This window comes from Theropithecus gelada, chromosome 13, assembly GCF_003255815.1.
Source record: "Theropithecus gelada isolate Dixy chromosome 13, Tgel_1.0, whole genome shotgun sequence".
NCBI classification, from domain to species: Eukaryota; Metazoa; Chordata; class Mammalia; order Primates; family Cercopithecidae; genus Theropithecus; species Theropithecus gelada.
In genome coordinates this window covers 105,636,732-105,662,258 of record NC_037681.1, presented here as the reverse complement: position 1 = coordinate 105,662,258, position 25,527 = coordinate 105,636,732, and the positions used below count along the sequence as shown (strand labels likewise).

Genomic DNA, 25,527 nt, shown 5'->3' with positions numbered 1-25,527 from the left:
ACTTTATTTTTCTTCATAGCTTTATCATTCCCTGAAATGATCTATACAAGTCTCTATTCTTATATTACATCCTTAGGAGCAGATGTATTTTTGAATCAGATTTTTTTTCATTTCAGAAGTTATATTTTATAACAAGTCTAGTAGGGCCTGGGACAGCACTCTGTAATCTAACATATTAGTTTTCACAGCAAAATGTTTCAACATGACAAGTGAGTGCAGTAGACAGAATAATGGCCCCCTAGAGATGTTCATGTCCTAATCCCCCAAACCTGTGAATATGTTAGTATACATGGAAAAGAACTTTGCTGATGTGATTAAGTTAAGGATCATGGATGGAGAGACTGTCCTGGATCATCTGGTGGACTGATTGATCATACATGGGCCATTACAAGCAGAAGGCAGGAAGGTCAGAGGCTGATAAGGAGATATAATGACATAAACAGAGGCTGAGATTACAGGCTGGAAGAAGACCATGAGCCAAGGCATGTTGGTCGCCTTGAAAAGACCCAAAGAGTTTTCAATTCTATTATTCCACATAACATTTCTTTTCCATTTCTGTCTTATGTCAGAGTTTTAGGGGAAAGGGTGCAGACCAGAAAACTGCAGGGAAGCTGTCTGAGGATATTTACCAGGATGGGCCATGTGCTGCTATTTCCTGAACAACAGGCAAGCTTGCCAAGGCTTTTACTTTAAGCATAAAGTTCAACAGCCACATATGTGCACCCTGAAAGACTTTGATTCCACATCCACAGAAATGGAACTTATTAAAACACATTTCAACCTTGAGACTAGAAATGCAATAAGTGGTAATATTTTGAACTAGTTTTGATGAATTCATTAAAAATAAGGTGTGGACATTTTTGTGGCTATAAATTTGTGGAGGAGCTTTAACAGAATATGTCAACCGAAGGCAAATATTTGTCTCATTGTCAAAATTCTGAGATGAAAACATCACTGATACACTGAAGCAACATCCCCAAATCATAAAAACAGCAAAAATAGACAGATTCTCCTTTTCCAAAACTATAAACTAAGCTAAGAAATAATAATAAAAAAGTCCAGTGTTCCATTGACATTGCTTAGCAAGTGTGTCAGATGCAAGGATTCCTATTTGTCCATACTGACTAGAATCAAGGGTTGAATGGACCACATGTTATTAGGTTCCCAGAGAAACATTTTAGGTGATTGTAGTCTTTTTGCTTGTTTGGAATTTTGTTTCATACCTGGCTGAGTAGCGGCTCGAAGAGCATTAGGCAGCCGATTCACCTTTCTCATGATTTCTTTCCATGACTTGTCCACCTGAAGGAACATCTTGGACTCTGCAGGCAATTGCCTCTGAATATCTGGAGCACTGAAAATACTTTCTAGGTAGAGCCAGTTTCTTTGGCAGGTCAGCCACTCTTCCTAGGAGAAAAATATGGACATTGTCAAATTTTAATTCCTCAATTAAAAACATACGGTTACAGTAAAAATCATGACACAGGGAATCACTGGATCTTTTTCCTTGAGGGTCGTGTTATGACTCCTCACAGGTCGTTTGAAATTAAATTCCTTACAAGGTCCAAGATTCACCTTAGTCTGATTTCATCCCACTGTCTACTGAGCAGAGTTCTAATGGGTCTTCCATGTGGTTACCAGAATGGATCCAGAGAAACATGATTAAAATTACCCACAGGAGAGATTCAGGGGGCAGCATGATGCTTACGCAAGGAGGTGTGAAGGGAAAAGGAAAGTCTGGTGACCATTTTCAAACATAAACAAGATTTTCATGAAAAAAAGTTTGTTTTTTTCTTTTATCTCAATCATGTGTTAATTCTTCCTTCACTTTTCTTTAAATAATGAAAATTAAAAAAAAAAAAAAACCCTGCTCATGACAGCATATGTGGTAAATATAGAAGACTGGAACATGAAAATCATACATTCCCTCTGCTTTTAGACAAATTACTGTTAATAAAAGAAATCAGAAATACAGGGTCAGAAATTAAATGTCCATAGATCTCACCTGTCCTCTGTGCCTCCTGCTATTACTGCATGTGTGTGCCCAAAATCCATGAAAGAGTTCCTCACTTCTCACTCTAGGTTTGGGAGTAAGCCCAAATGTCACAACCACTTCCTGGTTTGTCTTAGGTCTCATACTTTCCAAGCAATTCATTCTCTGGGGGGTCTTCACTATTCAGCTTAGGTTTCTTTCAGGGACCTTCTATGAAAATGTCCTCTTTGACTTTGATCTGTAGTCCCTCCCTTCACAGGGCTCAGCCATCAGTCCAGGAGGCTGGACTGGACTCAGACAATGTGGTTGGTCGAAGAAGATGAATTTCTGAGAAAGTTCTCTTTGAAACAAAGTTGGCCCAAGTTATCTTTTCCCTCTTACTGCCTTTATTATTTCATAGATAACTTCTCATATTAGAATGTCTAGAAACCTAAACATAATTAAGTCAAGCTAAATATCTGAAGTCTAAGAAAGAGATTGGATGGGAACAAAGTGAGATTAGTGTAAGTGGGTTTTTTGTTTTGCTATGGGACAATCAAAGGTGGAAAAAAATCAAAAGGGCATGTGCACCACAAGGAGAGATTCCAAGGAGACTTCAAGCAACAATGAGCATTCTTCCAGTAAATATAAAGTCGTTGTAGCAAGACTCATAAGGTGGCCCCCAAGATGTGGCATTCACATTCCTGTGTAATCCTCTCCCCTTGAGTGTGGGTGCCATCTATGACTTGTTCCCAGGCATATGGGATGTGGCAAAGGTAACAGAATGTACATAATTGTGTTTATGTTATATAAGACTGTAATAGTCATCTTGCTAGGATCTTTTTCTTCTTTGCTAGATTGATGCAGCCAATGGTCATGGTCACATAAAGAAAAAAATGTGGGCAACATCTAGGAGCTGAGGATGGCCTCCAGCTGAGAGCCAGCAAGAGATTGAAGCCCTTAGCCCAAGAATTCCCAGAAAATTAATTCTGCCAACAACTGAGTGAGCTTGGAAGTGGATCATTCCTCGGTTAAACTTCTGATGAGAACCCAGTCTGGCTGACATCTTAATTGCAACCTTGTTAGACCCTGAGCAAGAGGCCTCAGTTAAACCATGCCTGAACTCCTGAGCCACAGAAACTGTGAGATAACAAAGGTATTGCTTAAGTTTGTAGTATTTGTTTCACAGCAAAATGATAATACAGGCATGCTTTGTTTTATTGTGCTTCACTTTACTGCACTTTGCAGATACTGCAGTTTTTATAAATTGAAGTTTTGTGGGAACCCTGCATCAAAAAGTTAATTCATGCCATTTTTCCAACAACATGTGCTTACTCTGTCTCTGGGTCACATTTTGATAATTCTTGCAATATTAAAAATATTATTATTAAACATTATTATTATTATATCTGTTATGGTGATCTGTGATCAGTAATCTTTGATGTTATGATTATAATTGTTTTGGGGTGCCATGAACCATGCTTATATAAGATGGCAAACTTAATTGATAAGTATTATCTATGTTCTGTCTGCTCCACTGACTGGCTGTTCCCCTGTTCCCCTATCTCATTTCTTCTCCTCACTGCCCCCTGTCATTCCCTGAGACACAACAATATTGAAATTAGGCCAATTAATAACACTACAATGGCCTTTAAGTGTCCAAGTGAAAGGAACAGTCACATGTCTCTCAATTTAAATCAAAAGTTAGAAATGATTAAACTTAGTTAAGAAGGCATGTCAAAAGCCAAGATAGGTCAAAAGCTTAGCCTCTTGCACGAAACAATTAAGACAGTTGTGAATGCAAAGGAAAAGTTCTTGAAGGAAATTAAAAATGCAACTTCAGTGAAGACACAAATGATAAAAAGCCAAAACCTTATTTCTGATTTGGAGAAAGTTTGAGTGGTTTGAATAGAAGATCAAACCAACCATGACATTCCCTTAAGCTAAAGCCTAATCTGAGGCAAGACTCTAACTCTTTTCAATTTTAAAAAGGCTAAAAGAGGTGAGGAAGATGTGGAAGTAAAGTTTGAAGGTAGCAGACGTTGATTCATGAGAGTGAAAGAAGCTATCGCTGTAACATAAAAGTGCAAGGTGAAGCAGCAAGTGCTGATGAAGCTGCAGCAAGTTATCCAGAGGATTTAGCTAAGATCATTGATGAAGGTGGCTACTCTCAACAACAGGTTTTCAATGAAGACAAAATAGCCTTCTATTAGAAGAAGATGCCATGTAGGACTTTTATAGCTAATGAAGATAAGTCAATGCCTGGCTTCAAAGATTCAAAGGACAAGCTGACTCATGTTAGGGATAAATGCAGCTGGTGACTTTGAGTTAAAACCAATGCTCATTTACCATTCAAAAAATCTCAAGGCCCTTAAGAATTATGCCAAATCTACTCTGTCTGTGCTCTAAAAATGAAACAACAAAGCCTGTGTGACAGCACATCTGTTTACAGCATGATTTACTGAATATTTTAAGCCTGCTGTTGAGACCTACTGCTCAGAAGAAAAGGCTTCTTTCAAAATACTACTGTTCATTGACAATGGACCTGGTAACCCAAGAGCTCTTATGGAGATGTACAAGGAGATTTACATTGTTTTCACGCCTGCTAACACAACATCCATTCTGCAGCCCATGGATTAAGGAGTACTTTCAACTTGAAAATCTTATTATTTAAGAAATACATTTTGTAAGGCTATATCTGCCACAGATAGTAATTCCTCTGATGGATCTGGGAAAAGTGAATTAAAAAACCCTCTGGAAAGGAGTCATCATTCTAGATGCCACTGAAAATATTTGTCATTCATGGGAGGAGGTCAAAATATCAACACTAATAGGAGTTTGGAAGAAGTTGATCCCAACCCTCATAGGTGACTTTGAGGGATTCAAGACTTCAGTGGAGGAAACAACAGCAGATGTGGTGGAAATAGCAGGAGAACTAGAATTAGGAGTGGAGCCTGAAGATGTAACTGAATTGCTGCAATCTCATGATAAAATTTGAACAGATGAGGACTCACTTCTTATGGATGAGCAAAGAAAGTGGTTTCTTGAGATGGAATCTACTCCTGGGGAAAATGCTATAAACATTGTTGAAATGACAACAAAGGATTTAGGATATTACATAAACATAGCTGATAAAGCAGAAGTAGGGCTTGAGAACACTGACTCCAATTTTGAAAGAAGTTCTGTCATGGGTAAAATGCTATAAAATATTACATGCTACAAAGATTTTTTTTTTAATAGAAGGAAGAGTCGATGAATGTGGCAAACTTCATTGTTGTCTTATTTTAGGAAATTGTCACAGCACCCCCAAACTTCAGCAGCCACCCATCAACATTGAGGCAAGATCTTCCACCAGCCAAAAGATGATGAGTCACTGAAGGCTCAGATAATCATTAGCATTTTTTAGCAATATAGTATTGCACACTTAATGGACTACAGTACAGTATAAACATAACTTTTTAAAAATAATTTCAACTTATATTTTAGATTCAGGGGTTACATGTGCAGGTTTGTTAAATGGGTATGCTGTGTAATCCCGAGGTTTGAGGTATGAATGATCTTGTCATTCAGAGAGTGAGCATAGTATCCAATAGGTAGTTTTTCCACCCTTGCACCCTTCCTCTCTCCCCTCTTTAGTAGTCTCCAGTGGCTATTGTTTCTATCTTTGTGTCCATGTATTCCCAATTCAACATAACTTTTATATGTTCTTTGAAACAAAAAAATTCATGTGGCAAAATTTCTTTATTGTAACGTTTGGGTTATCATGGTGGTTTGGAACCAAATCTACAATATGATTGAAGTATACCTATGCAAGGGCGATGGTAAAATCATTAAGCTGTATAATTATGTAAAGAAGAGCTCAATACCTGTGTATTTCCCTTACATTCTAAACACAATAACATGTCCACAATTAAAACTTACATTTTATTTCTTTTTTTTTTAATTATTATTATACTTTAAGTTCTAGGGTACATGCGCATAACGTGCAGGTTTGTTACATATGTATACTTGTGCCATGTTGCTGTGCTGCACCCATCAACTCGTCATTTACATCAGGTATAACGCCCAATGCAATCCCCCCCCCCCCCCCCCTCCCCATGATAGGCCCCGGTGCGTGATGTTCCCCCTCCCGAGTCCAAGTGATCTCATTGTTCAGTTCCCATCCATGAGAACATGCGGTGTTTGGTTTTCTGTTCTTGTGATAGTTTGCTAAGAATGATGGTTTCCAGCTGCATCCATGTCCCTACAAAGGACACAAATTCATCCTTTTTTATGGCTGCATAGTATTCCATGGTGTATATGTGCCACAGTTTCTTAATCCAGTCTGTCACTGATGGACATTTGGGTTGATTCCAAGTCTTTGTTATTGTGAATAGTGCCGCAATAAACATACATGTGCATGTGTCTTTATAGCAGCATAATTTATAATCCTTTGGGTATATCCCCAGTAATGGGATGGCTGGGTCATATGGTACATCTAGTTCTAGATCCTTGAGGAATCGCCATACTGTTTTCCATAATGGTTGAACTAGTTTACAATCCCACCAACAGTGTAAAAGTGTTCCTATTTCTCCACATCCTCTCCAGCACCTGTTGTTTCCTGACTTTTTAATGATCGCCATTCTAACTGGTGTGAGATGGTATCTCATTGTGGTTTTGATTTGCATTTCTCTGATGGCCAGTGATGATGAGCATTTTTTCATGTGTCTGTTGGCTGTATGAATGTCTTCCTTTGAGAAATGTCTGTTCATATCCTTTGCCCACTTTTTGATGGGGTTGTTTGTTTTTTTCTTGTAAATTTGTTTGAGTTCTTTGTAGGTTCGGGATATTAGCCCTTTGTCAGATGAGTAGATTGCCAAAATTTTCTCCCATTGTGTAGGTTGCCTGTTCACTCTGATGGTAGTTTCTTTTGCTGTGCAGAAGCTCTTTAGTTTAATGAGATCCCATTTGTCAATTTTGGCTTTTGTTGCCGTTGCTTTTGGTGTTTTAGACATGAAGTCTTTGCCCATGCCTACGTCCTGAATGGTACTACCTAGGTTTTCCTCTAGGGTTTTTATGGTATTAGGTCTAACATTTAAGTCTCTAATCCATCTTGAATTAATTCTCATATTAGGAGTAAGGAAAGGATCCAGTTTCAGCTTTCTACTTTTGGTTAGCCAATTTTCCCAGCACCATTTATTAAATAGGGAATCCTTTCCCCATTTCTTGTTTCTCTCAGGTTTGTAAAAGATCAGATGGCTGTAGATGTGTGGTATTATTTCTGAGGACTCTGTTCTGTTGCATTGGTCTATATCTCTGTTTTGGTACCAGTACCATGCTGTTTTGGTTACTGTAGCCTTGTAGTATAGTTTGAAGTCAGGTAGCGTGATGCCTCCAGCTTTGTTCTTTTGACTTAGGATTGTCTTGGAGATGCGGGCTCTTTTTTGGTTCCATATGAACTTTAAAGCAGTTTTTTCCAATTCTGTGAAGAAACTCGTTGGTACCTTGATGGGGATGGCATTGAATCTATAAATAACCTTGGGCAGTATGGCCATTTTCACGATATTGATTCTTCCTATCCATGAGCATGGTATGTTCTTCCATTTGTTTGTGTCCTCTTTTATTTCACTGAGCAGTGGTTTGTAGTTCTCCTTGAAGAGGTCCTTTACATCCCTTGTAAGTTGGATTCCTAGGTATTTTATTCTCTTTGAAGCAATTGTGAATGGAAGTTCATTCATGATTTGGCTCTCTGTTTGTCTGTTACTGGTGTATAAGAATGCTTGTGATTTTTGCACATTAATTTTGTATCCTGAGACTTTGCTGAAGTTGCTTATCAGCTTAAGGAGATTTTGGGCTGAGACAATGGGATTTTCTAAATATACAATCATGTCATCTGCAAACAGGGACAATTTGACTTCTTCTTTTCCTAACTGAATACCCTTGATTTCTTTCTCTTGTCTGATTGCCCTAGCCAGAACTTCCAACACTATGTTGAATAGGAGTGGTGAGAGAGGGCATCCCTGTCTTGTGCCAGTTTTCAAAGGGAATTTTTCCAGTTTTTGCCCATTCAGTATGATATTGGCTGTGGGTTTGTCATAAATAGCTCTTATTATTTTGAGGTACGTTCCATCAATACCGAATTTATTGAGCGTTTTTAGCATGAAGGGCTGTTGAATTTTGTCAAAAGCCTTTTCTGCATCTATTGAGATAATCATGTGGTTCTTGTCTTTGGTTCTGTTTATATGCTGGATTATGTTTATTGATTTGCGAATGTTGAACCAGCCTTGCATCCCAGGGATGAAACCCACTTGATCATGGTGGATAAGCTTTTTGATGTGCTGCTGAATCCAGTTTGTCAGTATTTTATTGAGGATTTTTGCATCGATGTTCATCAGGGATATTGGTCTAAAATTCTCTTTTTTTGTTGTGTCTCTGCCAGGCTTTGGTATCAGGATGATGTTGGCCTCATAAAATGAGTTAGGGAGGATTCCTTCTTTTTCTATTGATTGGAATAGTTTCCGAAGGAATGGTACCAGCTCCTTGTACCTCTGGTAGAATTCAGCTGTGAATCCATCTGGTCCTGGACTTTTTTTGGTTGGTAGGCTATTAATTATTGCCTCAATTTCAGAGCCTGCTATTGGTCTATTCAGGGATTCAACTTCTTCCTGGTTTAGCCTTGGAAGAGTGTAAGTGTCCAGGAAATTATCCATTTCTTCTAGATTTTCTAGTTTATTTGCGTAGAGGTGTTTATAGTATTCTCTGATGGTAGTTTGTATTTCTGTGGGGTCGGTGGTGATAACCCCTTTATCATTTTTTATTGCGTCTATTTGATTCTTCTCTCTTTTCTTCTTTATTAGTCTTGCTAGCGGTTTGTCAATTTTGTTGATCTTTTCAAAAAACCAACACCTGGATTCATTGATTTTTTGGAGGGTTTTTTGTGTCTCTATCTCCTTCAGTTCTGCTCTGATCTTAGTTATTTCTTGCCTTCTGCTAGCTTTTGAATGCGTTTGCTCTTGCTTCTCTAGTTCTTTTAATTGTGATGTTAGAGTGTCAATTTTAGATCTTTCCTGCTTTCTCTTGTGGGCATTTAGTGCTATAAATTTCCCTCTACACACTGCTTTAAATGTGTCCCAGAGATTCTGGTATGTTGTATCTTTGTTCTCATGGGTTTCAAAGAACATCTTTATTTCTGCCTTCATTTTGTTATGTACCCAGTAGTCATTCAGGAGCAGGTTGTTCAGTTTCCATGTAGTTGAGCAGTGTTGATTGAGTTTCTTAGTCCTGAGTTCTAGTTTGATTGCACTGTGGTCTGAGAGACAGTTTGTTACAATTTCTGTTCTTGTACATTTGCTGAGGAATGCTTTACTTCCAGTTATGTGGTCAATTTTGGAATAAGTGCGATGTGGTGCTGAGAAGAATGTATATTCTGTCGATTTGGGGTGGAGAGTTCTATAGATGTCTATTAGGTCTGCTTGCTGCAGAGATGAGTTCAATTCCTGGATATCCTTGTTAACTTTCTGTCTCGTTGATCTGTCTAATGTTGACGGTGGAGTGTTGAAGTCTCCCATTATTATTGTATGGGAGTCTAAGTCTCTTTGTAAGTCTCTAAGGACTTGCTTTATGAATCTGGGTGCTCCTGTATTGGGTGCATATATATTTAGGATAGTTAGCTCTTCCTGTTGAATTGATCGTTTTACTATTATGTAATGGCCTTCTTTGTCTCTTTTGATCTTTGATGGTTTAAAGTCTGCTTTATCAGAGACTAGTATTGCAACCCCTGCTTTTTTTTGTTCTCCATTTGCTTTGTAAATCTTCCTCCATCCCTTTATTTTGAGCCTATGTATGTCTCTGCATGTGAGATGGGTCTCCTGAATACAGCAGACTGATGGGTCTTGACTCTTTATCCAGTTTGCCAGTCTGTGTCTTTTAATTGGACCATTTAGTCCATTTACATTTAAGGTTAATATTGTTATGTGTGAACTTGATCCTGCCATTATGATATTAACTGGTTATTTTGCTCATTAGTTGATGCAGTTCTTCCTAGCCTTAATGGTCTTTACATTTTGGCATGTTTTTGCAATGGCTGGTACCAGTTGTTCCTTTCCATGTTTAGTGCTTCCTTCAGGGTCTCTTGTAAGGCAGGCCTAGTGGTGACAAAATCTCTCAGCATTTGCTTATCTGTAAAGGATTTTATTTCTCCTTCACTTATGAAACTTAGTTTGGCTGGATATGAAATTCTGGGTTGAAAATTCTTTTCTTTAAGAATGTTGAATATTGGCTCCCACTCTCTTCTGGCTTGTAGAGTTTCTGCCGAGAGATCTGCTGTGAGTCTGATGGGCTTCCCTTTGTGGGTAACCCGACCTTTCTCTCTGGCCGCCCTTAAGATTTTTTCCTTCATTTCAACTTTGGTGAATCTGGCAATTATGTGTCTTGGAGTTGCTCTTCTCGAGGAGTATCTTTGTGGCGTTCTCTGTATTTCCTGGATTTGAATGTTGGCCTGCCCTACTAGGTTGGGGAAGTTCTCCTGGATGATATCCTGAAGAGTGTTTTCCAACTTGGTTCCATTTTCCCCCTCACTTTCAGGCACCCCAATCAGACGTAGATTTGGTCTTTTTACATAATCCCATACTTCTTGCAGGCTTTGTTCATTTCTTTTTCTTCTTTTTTCTTTTGGTTTCTCTTCTCGCTTCATTTCATTCATTTGATCCTCAATCGCTGATACTCTTTCTTCCAGTTGATCGAGTCGGTTACTGAAGCTTGTGCATTTGTCACGTATTTCTCGTGTCATGGTTTTCATCTCTTTCATTTCGTTTATGACCTTCTCTGCATTAATTACTCTAGCCATCAATTCTTCCACTTTTTTTTCAAGATTTTTAGTTTCTTTGCGCTGGGTACGTAATTCCTCCTTTAGCTCTGAGAAATTTGATGGACTGAAGCCTTCTTCTCTCATCTCGTCAAAGTCATTCTCCGTCAAGCTTTGATCCGTTGCTGGCGATGAGTTGCGCTCCTTTGCCGGGGGAGATGCGCTCTTATTTTTTGAATTTCCAGCTTTTCTGCCGTGCTTTTTCCCCATCTTTGTGGTTTTATCTGCCTCTGGTCTTTGATGATGATGGTGACATACTGATGGGGTTTTGGTGTAGGTGTCCTTCCTGTTTGATAGTTTTCCTTCTAACAGTCAGGACCCTCAGCTGCAGGTCTGTTGGAGATTGCTTGAGGTCCACTCCAGACCCTGTTTGCCTGGGTATTAGCAGCAGAGGCTGCAGAAGATAAAATATTGCTGAACAGCAAGTGTACCTGTCTGATTCTTGCTTTGGAGGCTTCCTCTCAGGGGTGTACTCCACCCTGTGACTTGTGGGGTGTCAGACTGCCCCTAGTGGGGGATGTCTCCCAGTTAGGCTACTCAGGGGTCAGGGACCCACTTGAGCAGGCAGTCTGTCCCTTCTCAGAACTCAACCTCCGTGTTGGGAGATCCACTGCTCTCTTCAAAGCTGTCAGACAGAGTCGTTTGCATCTGCAGAGGTTTCTGCTGCTTTTGTGGTTGTTTACTGTGCCCTGTCCCCAGAGGTGGAGTCTACAGAGACAGGCAGGTTTCCTTGAGCTGCTGTGAGCTCCACCCAGTTCGAGCTTCCCAGCGGCTTTGTTTACCTACTTAAGCCTCAGCAATGGCGGGTGCCCCTCCCCCAGCCTCGCTGTTGCCTTGCAGCGAGATCGCAGACTGCTGTGCTAGCAATGAGGGAGGCTCCCTGGGCGTGGGACCCTCCTGGCCAGGTTTGGGATATAATCTCCTGGTGTGCCTGTTTGCTTAAAGTGCAGTAATGGGGTGGGAGTTACCTGATTTTCCAGGTGTTGTGTGTCTCAGTTCCCCTGGCTAGGAAAAGGGATTCCCTTTCCCCTTGCGCTTCCCAGGTGAGGCGATGCCTCACCCTGCTTCAGGTCTCACTGGTCGGGCTGCAGCAGCTGACCAGCACCGATTGTCCGGCACTCCCTAGTGAGATTAACCCAGTACCTCAGTTGAAAATGCAGAAATCATCGGTCTTCTGTGTCGTTCGCCCTGGGAGTTGGAGACTGGAGCTGTTCCTATTCGGCCATCTTGCTCCACTCCAAAACTTACATTTTAAAACCAGATAGTATTTAAATAATGAAACAAATAATTCCTAAGGTCCTTGTGACTCTCCAATTCTCTGAGTGTATGAATCGAAATTATTCTTACTCACCAGTGTCTGATTAAATAAAGCAAGTTGTTTTTGCCATTCATCCACTCGAGTTTTCAGTGGACCAATGTAACGTGATGACGCAAGGGTTGCAACATTGATGGTGCTATCATCAAGAAGGACCTTTAAAGGAAGGGGAAGAAAACACTTGCAGCACCAAGTATTTGCGCTTTCAGTACTATTTCAGATACATAATCCCAAGTGTCTACTTAAAGGTCAACTCTTTGAATTAATAGCTTAGTCCCTCCTACTGTTTCCTACTCATCAATTTTCCCTCATTATTCACATCCTTGTGGCACCACGATGTTCCTTCAAAGGTCAGCTAGGACTTCTGATTGCCAAATTTCTGCTGTTCCTGTAACTAACAATGGCACAAGTTTTTGTTTGAGTTGACACTCTTCTCCTCTCTCTGCTCACTATTAGGTAACTTTTACCTTCTTAACACAATTTGATCACCCGGGCTTGCCTTTGTTTCTCAAAATATCATATACTGGCAAAATTAGCTGTCTTCTGTCCAATGAATTATCACTTCCTGTCAATTATCTCAAGGAAGAGAGAATTGAACTCATTCATATCAAGCTCTGAATGGTTATACACAGTTTCTCCTCTACCTCCCTCCCCTACTACTCCCCTTTATACAACAGCATCTCTCACGAAGCATGTGAATTTTAAAAAATGTGTCTGTTAATCTGAAAGATTTAATGGTCCATTTCAATAATAAGCCTTTTGAGAGTAGAACCCTCACTACATTTAGCCTAAACTTACTGACCTCTTTGAGTCTGCTCTCCCATCCCCTGTGCAGAGTGATGTCTGGTCTTGCTCTTCCAACCTACACCTGGAAAAGCTATTTTATCTCTAATTCCGGCCTGGATACACCCTATTAGGCCAGGGCTTTGCCTTTTAAGTTGGGCTATGTGACCCAGCTCCCTTTGCTAAACAAATGCGCCTTCAGATTTTAAATGATAAAGACTATTCCAAACACATGAGTTAGATTTATTTTCTTCTGTGGTTGACAGAGTATGGCCATTGTCTCCTAATTCCAATAAGTTCAAGTGAACTTAGTCTTTTAGTGTGCTATAAACATGAAATGCTCATTCAGGTTTCTTTGCCTTATTTACAGGGTTTGAAGTGCCCTTTATTTTTTTTCTATGTCTATTAAATCCCATCTAATATTTAAGATCCAGCTTGTTATGACTGGTCTAGGAAGAATGCTTTGATCACTTCAGCTGTAACTGGTCTCCTTGTTTTTGTAAGTTCCTCAATAGTTCCAACTACAGGTTGTAACTCTTACATATATATGCAATTTTTAACGTTGTTAAATATATCATGTACAAGCATTCGTGTTAATTATTTGCATTCATTTTGCTTTCCCAATTAGATTTTTCTTATTAAGTGACTCTCATATTTTATTCCCTCATCATAATCTCTCACAGAAGATTTAAGACTAGGTGTGACTGGGATCTTTACCATAAGCTTTCAATAACCTACTCACCCACCTGTATGTCATCTGTGCCGCCCAGTATAAACACATCTTTGGAGTCACGGTGAGGCAGAATGACAAATTCAGTTGTTTTCCAAGAGTCCTCCACCTTAGAAATAATTCAAGTCTTAGGATATCTGAATTCAGTGTGCTTAGATACTCAATAAAGCATGTGAAATGAAATAAGTAAAAACTCCATAATTATTCCATTTTCCTCCTTATTGCCCTTTAAAATTCTTTTTTTTTTTTTTTTTTTTTTGAGAAGGAGTCTCGCTCTGTTGCCCAGGCTGGAGTGCAGTGGCGCAATCTCGGCTCACTGCAAGCTCCGCCTCCCGAGTTCACACCATTCTTCTGCCTCAGCCTCCTGAGTAGCTGGGACTACAGGCACCTGCCACCACACCTGGCTAATTTTTTTTTTTTTAATTTTTAATTTTTAGTAGAGATGAGGTTTCACCATGTTAGCCAGGATGGTCTTGATCGCCTGACCTCGTGATCCGCCCACCTCGGCCTCCCAAAGTGCTGGGATTATAGGCGTGAGCCACCACTCCCGGCCTGCCCTTTAAAATTCTTAAAATCTTCTTCTTGGATAAATGACACTAATTTGCTTAATTTTATTTGATTGACATTAACACATATGCTTTGACAGAAAAAAAATTCTTTTTATGCAGAGGGTTAGTAGGTGTGTATATATTTTTAGTGTAAGGAGATAGTATCATAACTGGGAAAATCTTAATGTCTTTTGAAGATTTAACAGATTTCTCTGGTAGTTTTGGAGATAATTTATTTGGGTTTAAAAGATCTTTCTTGGGATATGGTTTCTTATATAAGCATGCACATTTCAAACCTTGTAGCCATCAAGTTCCTATGTGCTATAGGATAAGCAGAAGGAGGAGATTTTTAGAGGTGAAAACAGTAATACCTGTTGTAAGGAAACAACAGAGGGATGACTGATAATGAGAGAGCGAAAGCTGCAACGTTGAAAAATCCATCCAGATCACCAAATGTTGAATCTGAAAACTTTCACATTCCCTAATTATATATAGATAAATATATATTCCAGACTTACCTTTTTAAGAATTGCTTCTAAGGCAGCTTCTCCAGAAGCCTGTCCAGATATGTCCTGGATTTCTTGACCAAAGTCAAAAACATGCAACTCAGAGAGCCTCTCCAAGGTTAATGGAATTTCAGTATCCACTAGAGTGGCATCAACTGTTTGTTCAATAGCTGCCCAATGTCTTGCCTTCAAAGTCGGGTTTCTCAAGTCAATGATAACTGGAAGCTGAAAAGCAAACACTCTCAGAGACATGATGCTTTTTATCTTAAAAATATAACCCAAAGGTTCTGGTTTCAATTTATGCATGTAGAGAGCTGGAAAAAGCACCACTTACCCTCTTTCCACAAAGCAAAATCTGGACGACTGCAAATTAATGGCTCTAATTGAGCCTATTAGTATACATGTGTAACCAACCTGCACGTTATGCACATGTACCCTAGAACTTAAAGTATAATTAAAAAAAAGAAAAAAAAACCAAGAGTGCAGGGCGGAACCAACTCAAAATTTGGAGAGAGATTGATACTGACAGGTTTCTCCACAAGGAGAAACAACAACTGAAAAATTTCCTACCTGGGGCAGATTCCTTGGGATGACATACAAACTATTAAGAAGATTCGGCTAAATTTCAAAAATTTAGCCGAATATTAACTGTGGGGTAGAATGAGAATGGAAAGTCTCTGAGCCTACAAATACAATGGAGATTGACAGTGAAGACTGAAAGGACTCCTCAGAAAGCTTTTCTTATAATGCTGGCTTGGGGAGGGAAACAGTGGCCATTATAGTAGCTCCAAAAAATTCATCTGCCTTAGCTCCCTTGTGGAAAAAAAACCCTTGATGTACAGGGAAAAGAGCAACAAACTGTGCTACCTTAAGGCACTAGTGATAACTCATTGATGATATCTTCCTATAACTGGAGAAATAGAACATGGAAAAAAACCAATTTACCCTTGGGGGAGGGACAGAAATAAATGCTAGGCTCAGCACTACAGTTGGAAAAGGGGGAGGAGCACCTGCGATAGGAATTCTGAGAACAAGAGCTGGAGTGCCTCGTATGATAAAGGTTTTATGAGAACATGAGGGAATGTTCCTTCTCACCTCCGCCACCAGGTTAACAAATATTGAGTAAAAATAGCAGTGGGATACAGAGTGGAAAGCTGCCAGTGACAGATTTTCAGTGAGCACAACACAAAGGGAAGACCCAAGGTCAGGGGAAAATAGAAATTGAGAAAATAACCTTTGGTAAACCAGCCCAACCCTAAATTCAAGGTATCACTAGAAAAATTTGAAACCTGTGGTGCCTGAGGGTAACCATAGCAACATCAACCCTTAAACCTAGCCCAATTCCTAATTAGATTTAATGCAACATGTCACACAAAAATCCAAGTAGAAGAAGAGGCATGCTCATTTCCAAGCATAAATATTATTTGCTTTGGTATTTACTGTACTATATAAGATACCTGACTTTAAACAAAAAATTAAGATGCATGTGAAAAGACAAGAAAAACCACACATCTAAGAGGCAAAACAATAATCAGATCCAGAAATGACACATATGTTGGAAGTAGATAATTTAAAATAACTATGATTAATATGTTAAAGGTTCTAAAGGAAAAGTTAGATAACAAGCAAAATCAGTTGGGAAATGTCAACAGAGAGATGGAAAGTACAATTACAAATCGAACAAAAACGCTAGAAATAAAAAAAGAGATAAGAGATAAAGAATGCCTGTAAAGGGTTTAACACAGCCAAGGAATTAATGAATTTGAAGATAAATGAGTATAAACTCCAGAAACTGACACACAGAAAAAAGAGGGAAAAGAAAAAATAAAAACAAAACGGAGCATCCAAGACCTGTGGGACAATGTCAAACAGCCTAAAGTACGTATCATAGAAATCATAGAAGGAGAAGAGAGAGAGAAAACAGATCAGAAGAAATGTTTGAAAAATAACAGCTGCAAAATTTTTCAAAATTTAAAACGAACACCAAATCACAGATCCAAGATACTCAGAGAACATCAAGCAAAATAAATTTGAACAGTAAACAATAACATATGCACACTTAGGCATACTCTATTCCTAACTGATGAGAATCAAGATGAAGAGAAAATCTTGAAGGTAACCAGATCAAAAAAAAAAAAAAAAAAAAAAAAAGACATATCATCTACAGAACAACGAAAATTTAAAACTACAGCAGACTGCTTGTCCAAAATCATGCAAACAAGAAAAGAATACCTCCAAATTACTGAAGGAAAAACAGAAACAAAAACTGTTGACTCAGAATTATATACACAGTGAAAATATCATTCAAAACTAAAGGATAAAGACTTCCTCAAAATAAAAACCGAGGAAATTAATTTTTAGCATACATACTTGATAAGAAATATTAAAGGATATTCTTTAGGCAGAATGAGCATGTTATGAGTCAGAAACTTAGATCCACACAAGGCAATGAAGAAAATTGGAAATGGAATACTGGTAAAGTGAAATTCATTTTCTTTCTTATTTTTATTGCTCTAAAAGATAACTGTCTGGAGCAAAAATAGTAAAAATAAGTTATATTTATAGTATACGTAAATATAGACATAACAACATCAGCACAAAGAATGTATGGAGGAATTAATTAGGTGTGTACTATTATAAGGTCTTTACAGTACATGTGAAATAGTAAAATATTTGATTTGGGTTAATTATAAATCTATATTTTAAGCTTAGGATAACAATTTTAAACAATTTTATAAAAAATTGTGTCTAAAAATTATTGAAAAAGTGGTATGACTGATAATTTCAGTGAGAAGATAAAATGGAATAATAAAATATGCAATTAAATTAAAAGGCGCAAAAAGAGAAAAAAAGAAACAAAGAACAAATAAAATAAATAAAACAGCTAGCAAGATGGTAGATTTAATCCAACTATATAAATAATGACTTTTAAATGTGAGTGGACTACACACACCTGTTAAGGGACTAAGAATGTCAGACTGGATAAAAAAATAGGAATCAATTCTATGCTATCTAAATAAATATATTCTAAATATAAAAACACAGACAAGTTAAAAGTAAAAAATGCAGAAAGCCATGTCACACAAACACTAAAAGAAAGCTGAACTAGCTATATTCATTTCAGACAATGTAAATGTTAGAACAAGGAATCTTATCAGAGATAAAGAGAGACAATTTATAAATGATGAAAGGGTCAATTCCTCAAAAAGAAGTAACTATACTAAATGTGTACACATCCAACAACACAACATAAAAATAAATGAAGCACCACTATCTTGAGGTGGCAGTATCATCATAAAGTTATTCACCCATTCATTCAAACCCTCATTTATATCAGAATGAATTCATGGATATTTATTTTATAACGGGTTATAATACAATACTACATTTTTTTTTTGCCTCAAATTATTATGGCTTTGGCCATTAAGACTTCCTTGCCCTTTTGATATTCTCTCATCACTTTGTTTTTTGAGCCCTTTCTTACTTTCCAGCACCTCAAGATGCTCCAGGTTCATCTTGCATATTTCCTGACCCATCCATATACTCAGACATTTCTACAAGGATTCCTCATAGTATTATCATAGTAACAATATTATTATAGTATAATAATAATGCAGTATAATAATATTATAGTATATTAATAATAATATAGTATTATTATTCCTTATAGTATTAAAAACGAAAATCTGGGCCAGGCAAGGTGGTTCACATCTGTAATCCCAGCACTTTGGGAGGCCGAGGCGGGTGGATCACAAGGTCAGGAGATCGAGACCATCCTGGCTAACACGGTGAAACCCCGTCTCTACTAAAAATACAAAAAATTAGCTGGGCGTGGTGGTGGGCGCCTGTAGTCCCAGCTACTTGGGAGGCTGAGGCAGGAGAATGGCGTGAATGCGGGAGGTGGAGCTTGCAGTGAGCAGAGATTACACTGCCCCTGCACTCCAGCCTGGGCGACAGAGCAAGACTCCATATCAAAAAAAAAAAAAAAAAAAAAAAAAAAGAAAAGAAAATCTGGATACAAATTATGCTCATCGCTACTGGGGTGTCCATGCTTTTTAGGAGGTGGAACATAAATTTCCACCCCTTAAGTATGGCTGTGCATAGTAACTTCCTTTCAAAGAATACAGTATGGAAAGGGCAGTAGTAACTGTACAGTTAAGACAAATGCTACTTCAACCATGTGGTCAAGCTGAACAACATCAGTGAAAAGTCATGTTGACAGCATGTATTTTGGATATGAGGCGATGAAAATGATACTTTACCTGTCTTGTCTTCTTTGTAAGAATGTATAATTCCAGTGTAATTATGAGAAAAACAGCAAACAAATCCAAATTGAAGGATATTATATAAACTACTTGACTAGTACTTTTCAAAATGATCAAGGTCATGAAAAACAAGGACAGCCTGAGAAACTGTCACAGTCTAGTAGAGCCTAAGAAGACATGACAACCAAATGTAATGTTTTATTATAGATGAAATCTTGGGACAGAAAAAGAAAAGGATGTTAGGTAAAAACTAAGACAATTCAGATAAAGCATGGACTTTAGTTAATAATAATGGATTGATATTGGTACATTAGTGGTGACAAGTGTATTATACTAATGTAACATGTTAATAAAAGAAACAGAATGTGGAGTATATGGGAACCCTTGGTATATTGTTATAACTTTTCTATGAATCTGAAACTATTCTAAAATAAAAGTATATTTAAAAAATAAATGCATAAACAGATAGAATGGAAAGGAGAATTACGTAAATCCACAATCATAGTTAGAGAGTTCAACACTCCTCTCTGAGTCACTAACAGAACAAGCAGGCAGAAAATCAGCAAGGGTATAGATGACCTGAACACCACCGCCAAGCAAGTCTACCTAATTAACACTTGTAGAATGATTGCTGAGCAACAGTGGAATGCACATTCTTCTCAATGCATATGGAAGATTCACCAAAATTGACCATATTCTGGGATATAAAACAAACCTTACAAAATTTAAAAGGACAGAAATCATAAAACTATGTTTTTGGACCATAAGAGAGTTTTATAGATATTGAGAAGCTAAATATAAAATAGATATGGAAAGGCAAAGGAATTAGAATTGACAAAACAACTGTAAAAAGGAAGAACAAAATTGGAGGATTAAGACTACTCAATTTCAACACTTACTAGCTATCAGGATTAAGAAAGTGTGCTATTGATGTAAGAATAGACTTATAGAGCAATGAAACAGAACAGAGTCCAGAAATAGACTAAAAAATACAGTCAATTGACTTTTGGTAAAGGTGCAAAGGTGAGTCAATGGAGAAGAGTGTCTGCGGAGGATAGTCATTTTCAAATAATGACTGAAGAAAAAATAATAATTTCAAATACTGCTGCTGCATTAATTGGATATAATGTGTACAAAAGTACACCGTGATACCTGATCTTTTATGAAAAAATTAACTCTAAATAGATCATATATCTAAACATAGAAAACAAAACCTTTAAACTTCTAACAGAAGAACATAGAGCAAATCTGTGTGACTTTAAGTTTCAAAAAACGTATTTGGATACTATACTAAAAGCTTGATCCATAAAAGAAAACAAGTATAAATTAGAGTTTATTGAAATTAAAACTTTTTGCTCTGTGAAAATCCCACTGTACAGGGACTGAAAAGACAAGCAATTGACTGGAAAAAATATTTTCAAGTTACATATTTGAAAAAAACTTATATGCAGAATATATGAAAAACTCTTAAAACTCAATTATAACCAAACAACCCAATTAAAAATGGGCAAAGGATCTGAACATTTAATCAAATAATATAGATGGAAGACAAATAGCATATGAGATGATGTTCAACATTATTAGTAATTAGAAAAATGCAAATTATGACTTTTTTATTATAGTTTAAGTTCTAGGGTAAATGTACATAACGTGCAGATTTGATACACAGATATACATGTGCCATGTTGGTTTGCTGCACCCATCAACTCTTCATTTACATTAGGTATTTCTCCTAATGCTATCCATCCCCCAGACCCCCACACTCTGACAGGACCCGGTGTGTGATATTCCCTGCACTGTGTCCAAGTGTTCTCATTGTTCAATTCCCACCTATGAGTGAGAACATGTGGTATTTGGTTTTCTGTCTTTGTGATAGTTAGCTGAGAATGATGGTTTCCAGCTTCATCCATGTCCCTGCAAAGGACATGAATGCATCATTTTTTATGGCTGCATAGTATTCCATGGTGTATATGTGCCACATTTTCTTAATCCAGTCTATCACTGATGGACATTTGGGCTTGTTCCAAGTCTTTGCTATTGTGAATAGTGCCTCAATAAACATACATGTGCAGGTGTCTTTACAGTAGCATGATTTGTAATCCTTTGGATATATACCCAATAATGGGATTGCTGGGTCAAATGATATTTCTAGTTCTAGATCCTTAAGGAATCGCCACACTGTCTTCCATGTCTTCCACAATGGTTGAACTAATTTACACTCTCACCAACAGTGTAAAAGCGTTCCTATTTCTGCACATCCTCTCCAGCATCTGTTGTTTCCTGACTTTTTAATGATCGCCATTCTAACTGGCATGAGATGGTATCTCATTGTGGTTTTGATTTGTGTTTCTCTGATGAACAGTGATGATGAGCATTTTTTCATGTGTCTGTTGGCTGCATAAATGTCTTCTTTTGAGAAGTATCTGTTCATATCCTTTGCCCACTTTTTGATGGGGTTGTTTTTTTTCCTGTAAATTTGTTTGAGTTCTTTGTAGATTCTGGATATTAGCCCTTTGTCAGATGGATAGATTGCAAAAATTTTCTCTCATTCTGTAGGTTGCTTGTTCACTCTGATGGTAGCTTCTTTTGCTGTGCAGAAGCTCCTTAGTTTACTTAGATCCCATTTGTCTGTTTTGGCTTTTGTTGCCATTACTTTTGGTGTTTTAGTCATGAAGTCCTTGCCCATGCCTATGTCCTGAATGGTATTGCCTAGGTTTTCTTCCAGGGTTTTTATGGTTTTAGGTCTAACACTTAAGTCTTTAATCTATCTTGAACTAATTTTTGTATGAGGTGTAAGGAAATGATCCAGTTTCAGCTTTCTACATATGGCTAGCCAGTTTTCCCAGCACCATTTATTAAATAGGGAATCCTTTCCCCATTTCTCGTTTTTGTCAGGTTTGTCAAAGATGAGATAGTTGTAGATGTGTGGTATTATTTCTGAGGGCTCTGTTCTGTTCCATTGGTCTGTATCTCTGTTTTGGTACCAGTACCATGCTGTTTTGGTTACTGTAGCCTTGTAGTATAGTTTGAAGTCAGGTAGCATGATGCCTCCAGCTTTGTTCTTTTGGCTTAGGATTGTCTTGGCAATGAGGGCTCTTTTTTGGTTCCATATGAACTTTAAAGTAGTTTTTTCCAATTCTGTTTATAGTATTCTCTGATGGTAGTTTGTATTTCTGTGGGGTCGGTGGTGATATTCCCTTTATCATTTTTTATTGCATCTATTTGATTCTTCTCTCTTTTCTTATTAGTCTTGCTAGCAGTCTATCAATTTTGTTGATCTTTTCAAAAAACCAGCTCCTGGATTCATTGATTTTTTGGAGGGTTTTTTGTGTCTCTATCTCCTTCAGTTCTACTCTGATCTTAGTTATTTCTTGCCTTCTGCTAGCTTTTGAATATGTTTGCTCTTGCTTCTCAAGTTCTTGTAACTGTGATGTTAGGGTGTCAATTTTAGATCTTTCCAGCTTCCTCTTGTGGGCATTTAGTGCTATAAATTTCCCTCTACACACTGCTTTAAATGTGACCCAGAGATTCTGGTATGTTGTATCTTTGTTCTCATGGGTTTCAAAGAACATCTTTATTTCTGCCTTCATTTTGTTATGTACCCAGTAGTCATTCAGGAGCAGGTTGTTCAGTTTCCATGTAGTTGTGCAGTTTTGAGTGAGTTTCTTAATCCAGAGTTCTAATTTGATTGCACTGTAGTCTGAGAGACAGTTTGTTGTGATTTCTGCCCTTTTACATTTGCTGAGGAGTGCTTTACTTTCAATTATGTGGTCAATTTTAGAAGAAGTGTGATGTGGTGCTGAGAAAAATGTACATTCTGTTTATTCAGGGTGGAGAGTTCTGTAGATGTCTATTAGGTCCACTTGGTGCAGAGCTGAGTTCACGTCGTGGATATTCCTTGTTAACCTCTGTCTTGTTGATCTGTCTAATATTGACAGTGGGGTGTTAAATCTCCCACTATTATTGTGTGGGAGTCTAAGTCTCTTTTTAGGTCTCTAAGGACTTGCTTTATGAATCTGGGTGCTCCTGTATTGGGTACATATATATTTATGATAGTTAGCTCTTCTTGTTAAATTGATCTGTTTACCATTATGTAATAGCCTTCTTTGTCTCTTTTGATCTTTGTTGGTTTAAAGTCTGTTTTATCAAAGACTGGGATGCAACCCCCGCTTTTTTTTTGTTTTCCATTTGCTTGGTAGATCTTCCTCCATCCCTTTATTTTGAGCCTATGTGTGTCTCTGCACGTGAGATGGGTCTCCTGAATACAGCATACTGACATGTCTTGACTATCCAATTTGCCAGTGTGTGTCTTTTAATTGGGGTATTTAGCCCATTTACATTTAAGGTTAATATTGTTATGTGTGAATTTGATCCTGTCATTACGATGTTGGTTGGTTATTTTCCCCGGGAATTGATGCATTTTCTTCATAGCATCACTGGTCTTTACAATTTGGCATGTTTTTGCAGTGACTGGTACCAGTTGCTTCTTTCCATGTTCAGTGCTTCCTTCAGGAGCTCTTGTATGGCAGGCCTGGTGGTGACAAAATCTCTCAGCATTTGCTTGTCTGTAAAGAATTTTATTACTCCTTCACTTATGAAGCTTAGTTTCCCTGGCTATGCAATTCTGGGTTGAAAAATTTTTTGAGAATGTTGAATATTGGCCCCCACTCTCTTCTGGCTTGTAGGGCTTCTGCCAAGAGATCCGCTGTTAGTCTGATGGGCTTTGAGACTGAGTCTCACTCTATGACCCATGCTGGAGTGCAGTGGCATGATCTCGGCTCACTGAAACCTCCACCTTCCAGGTTCAAGCTATTCTCCTGCCTCAGCCTCCGGAGTAGCCAGGACTACAGGGACACACCACCATGCCCAGCTAACTTTTGTATTTTTAGTAGAGACGGGGTTTCACCATGTTGGCCAGGATGGTCTTGATCTCCTCGGCCTCCCAAAGTGCTGGGATTACAGGCGTGAGCCACCGTGCCTGGCCAATTATGACCATTTTAAGACACTTCCATCCATTGTTTAGAATGACTGAAATTAAAAAACAAAACAAAACAAAAACGTCCCTCACAATAACAAGGGGTAGTGATGATTAGGAGAAACTGGAATTCTCATAAATTGCTAGTGAAAAGCCAAAATGTTACGTTTGCTTGGAACACATTTTGGCAACTTCTTATAAAGTTAAACATACACTTACTATACAACCTAATAATCCTACTTCTAGTTATTTACCCGAGTTAATAGAAAACTCATGTTCACACAAAACAAAAAGCTGTACATGAAAGTTTATAGCAGTTTCATTAAAAATCACTACAAAATGAGACGGAACTCAGATATCTTTCACCAAGTGAATGGATAAAGAAACTATGGTACATCTATATAACAGAATACTAGAAAATAAAAATGAACTGGCTGGGCATGGTGGCTCAGGCCTGTGATTCCAGCACTTTGGGGGAGCTGAAGCGGGAAGATTGCTTGAGCCCAGGAATTCGAGACCAACCTGAGCAACACAGTGAGATCCTGTCTCATAGAAAGAAAAAAAGAAAGAAAGAGAAAAAGAAAGAGAGAAATGAACTATTGCTTCACATGACAACATGGAAGAATATTTTTTCTCTTAAAAAATTATAATTCACAGAATTATGCTACCATCACCTCTATCTAATTTTAGAACATGTCATCACCCCAAAATGAAACCCCATACTCATTAGGTCCCATTAGTAGTCACTCCATTTCTTCCTCCTCACAGTGCCTGGTAATCATGAGTTCACTTTCTCATTATAGATTTCTTTATTCTGGACATTTCATATAAATGACATGCTATCTGGCCCTTTTTTGTGACAGGCTTCTCTTACTTTGCATCACGTTTTAAAATTTTTAATCTTATTTTTTGCCGACATGAGGTCCCACTATGTTGTACAGACTGGTCTCGAACTCCCGGGCTCAAGTGATCCTCCCTCCTTGGCCTCTCAAAGTATTGGGATTACAGGCTTGAGTCACTGCACCCAGCCTAGCATCATGTTTTTAAGGTTCATCTATTCTGTTGCACATACTACTTAATTTCATTTTACTACTGAATAAAATTCCTTCATATAGATATGCCACATTTTATTTCTCCAATTTATTAATTGATGGAAATTTGGTTTTTTCCCCACTTTTGGCTACTATGAACAATGCTGCTATGAACATTTGTATCAAAACTTCTGTGTGAACACATATTTTCAGTTATCTTGGCCATATATCTAGGAGCAGAATCACTTGGTAATATGGTAGGTCTATATTTAACATCTTGAACAAACTGCCAGATTATTTTCCAAAGTGGCTGCACCAGCTTACAATCCTACCAGCAACATGCGGAAGTTCTAATTTCTGCATATTCCCCACAATACTTATTCTTATATCATCTGTCTCTTTGATCATAGCCATCCTAGTGCATGTGAAGTGCTACCTCATTGTGGCTTTGTTTTGCACTTCCCTAATAACTAATGACGTTCAGCATCTTTTCATGTGTCTTCTTTGGGGAAGTGTGTATTCAAATCTTTTGCCCATTTTAAAGGGTTATTTGTCTTTTTATT

The 25,527-nt window shown here is 37.9% G+C and overlaps 1 protein-coding gene across 1 annotated transcript in view; it reads right to left on the bottom strand.

Moving 5' to 3' along the window:
* DNAH6 (dynein axonemal heavy chain 6) overlaps nt 1–25,527 on the bottom strand; it is a 326,626-nt gene that overhangs the window by 222,913 nt on the left and 78,186 nt on the right. Inside the window, exons 19-22 of the mRNA XM_025353865.1 lie at nt 14,706–14,918; nt 13,656–13,748; nt 12,163–12,282; nt 1,224–1,404 (exon numbers count right to left, since the gene is read on the bottom strand). Coding sequence (XP_025209650.1) covers nt 1,224–1,404; nt 12,163–12,282; nt 13,656–13,748; nt 14,706–14,918 — 607 coding nt within the window. The remainder of the gene's footprint in view (nt 1–1,223; nt 1,405–12,162; nt 12,283–13,655; nt 13,749–14,705; nt 14,919–25,527) is intronic.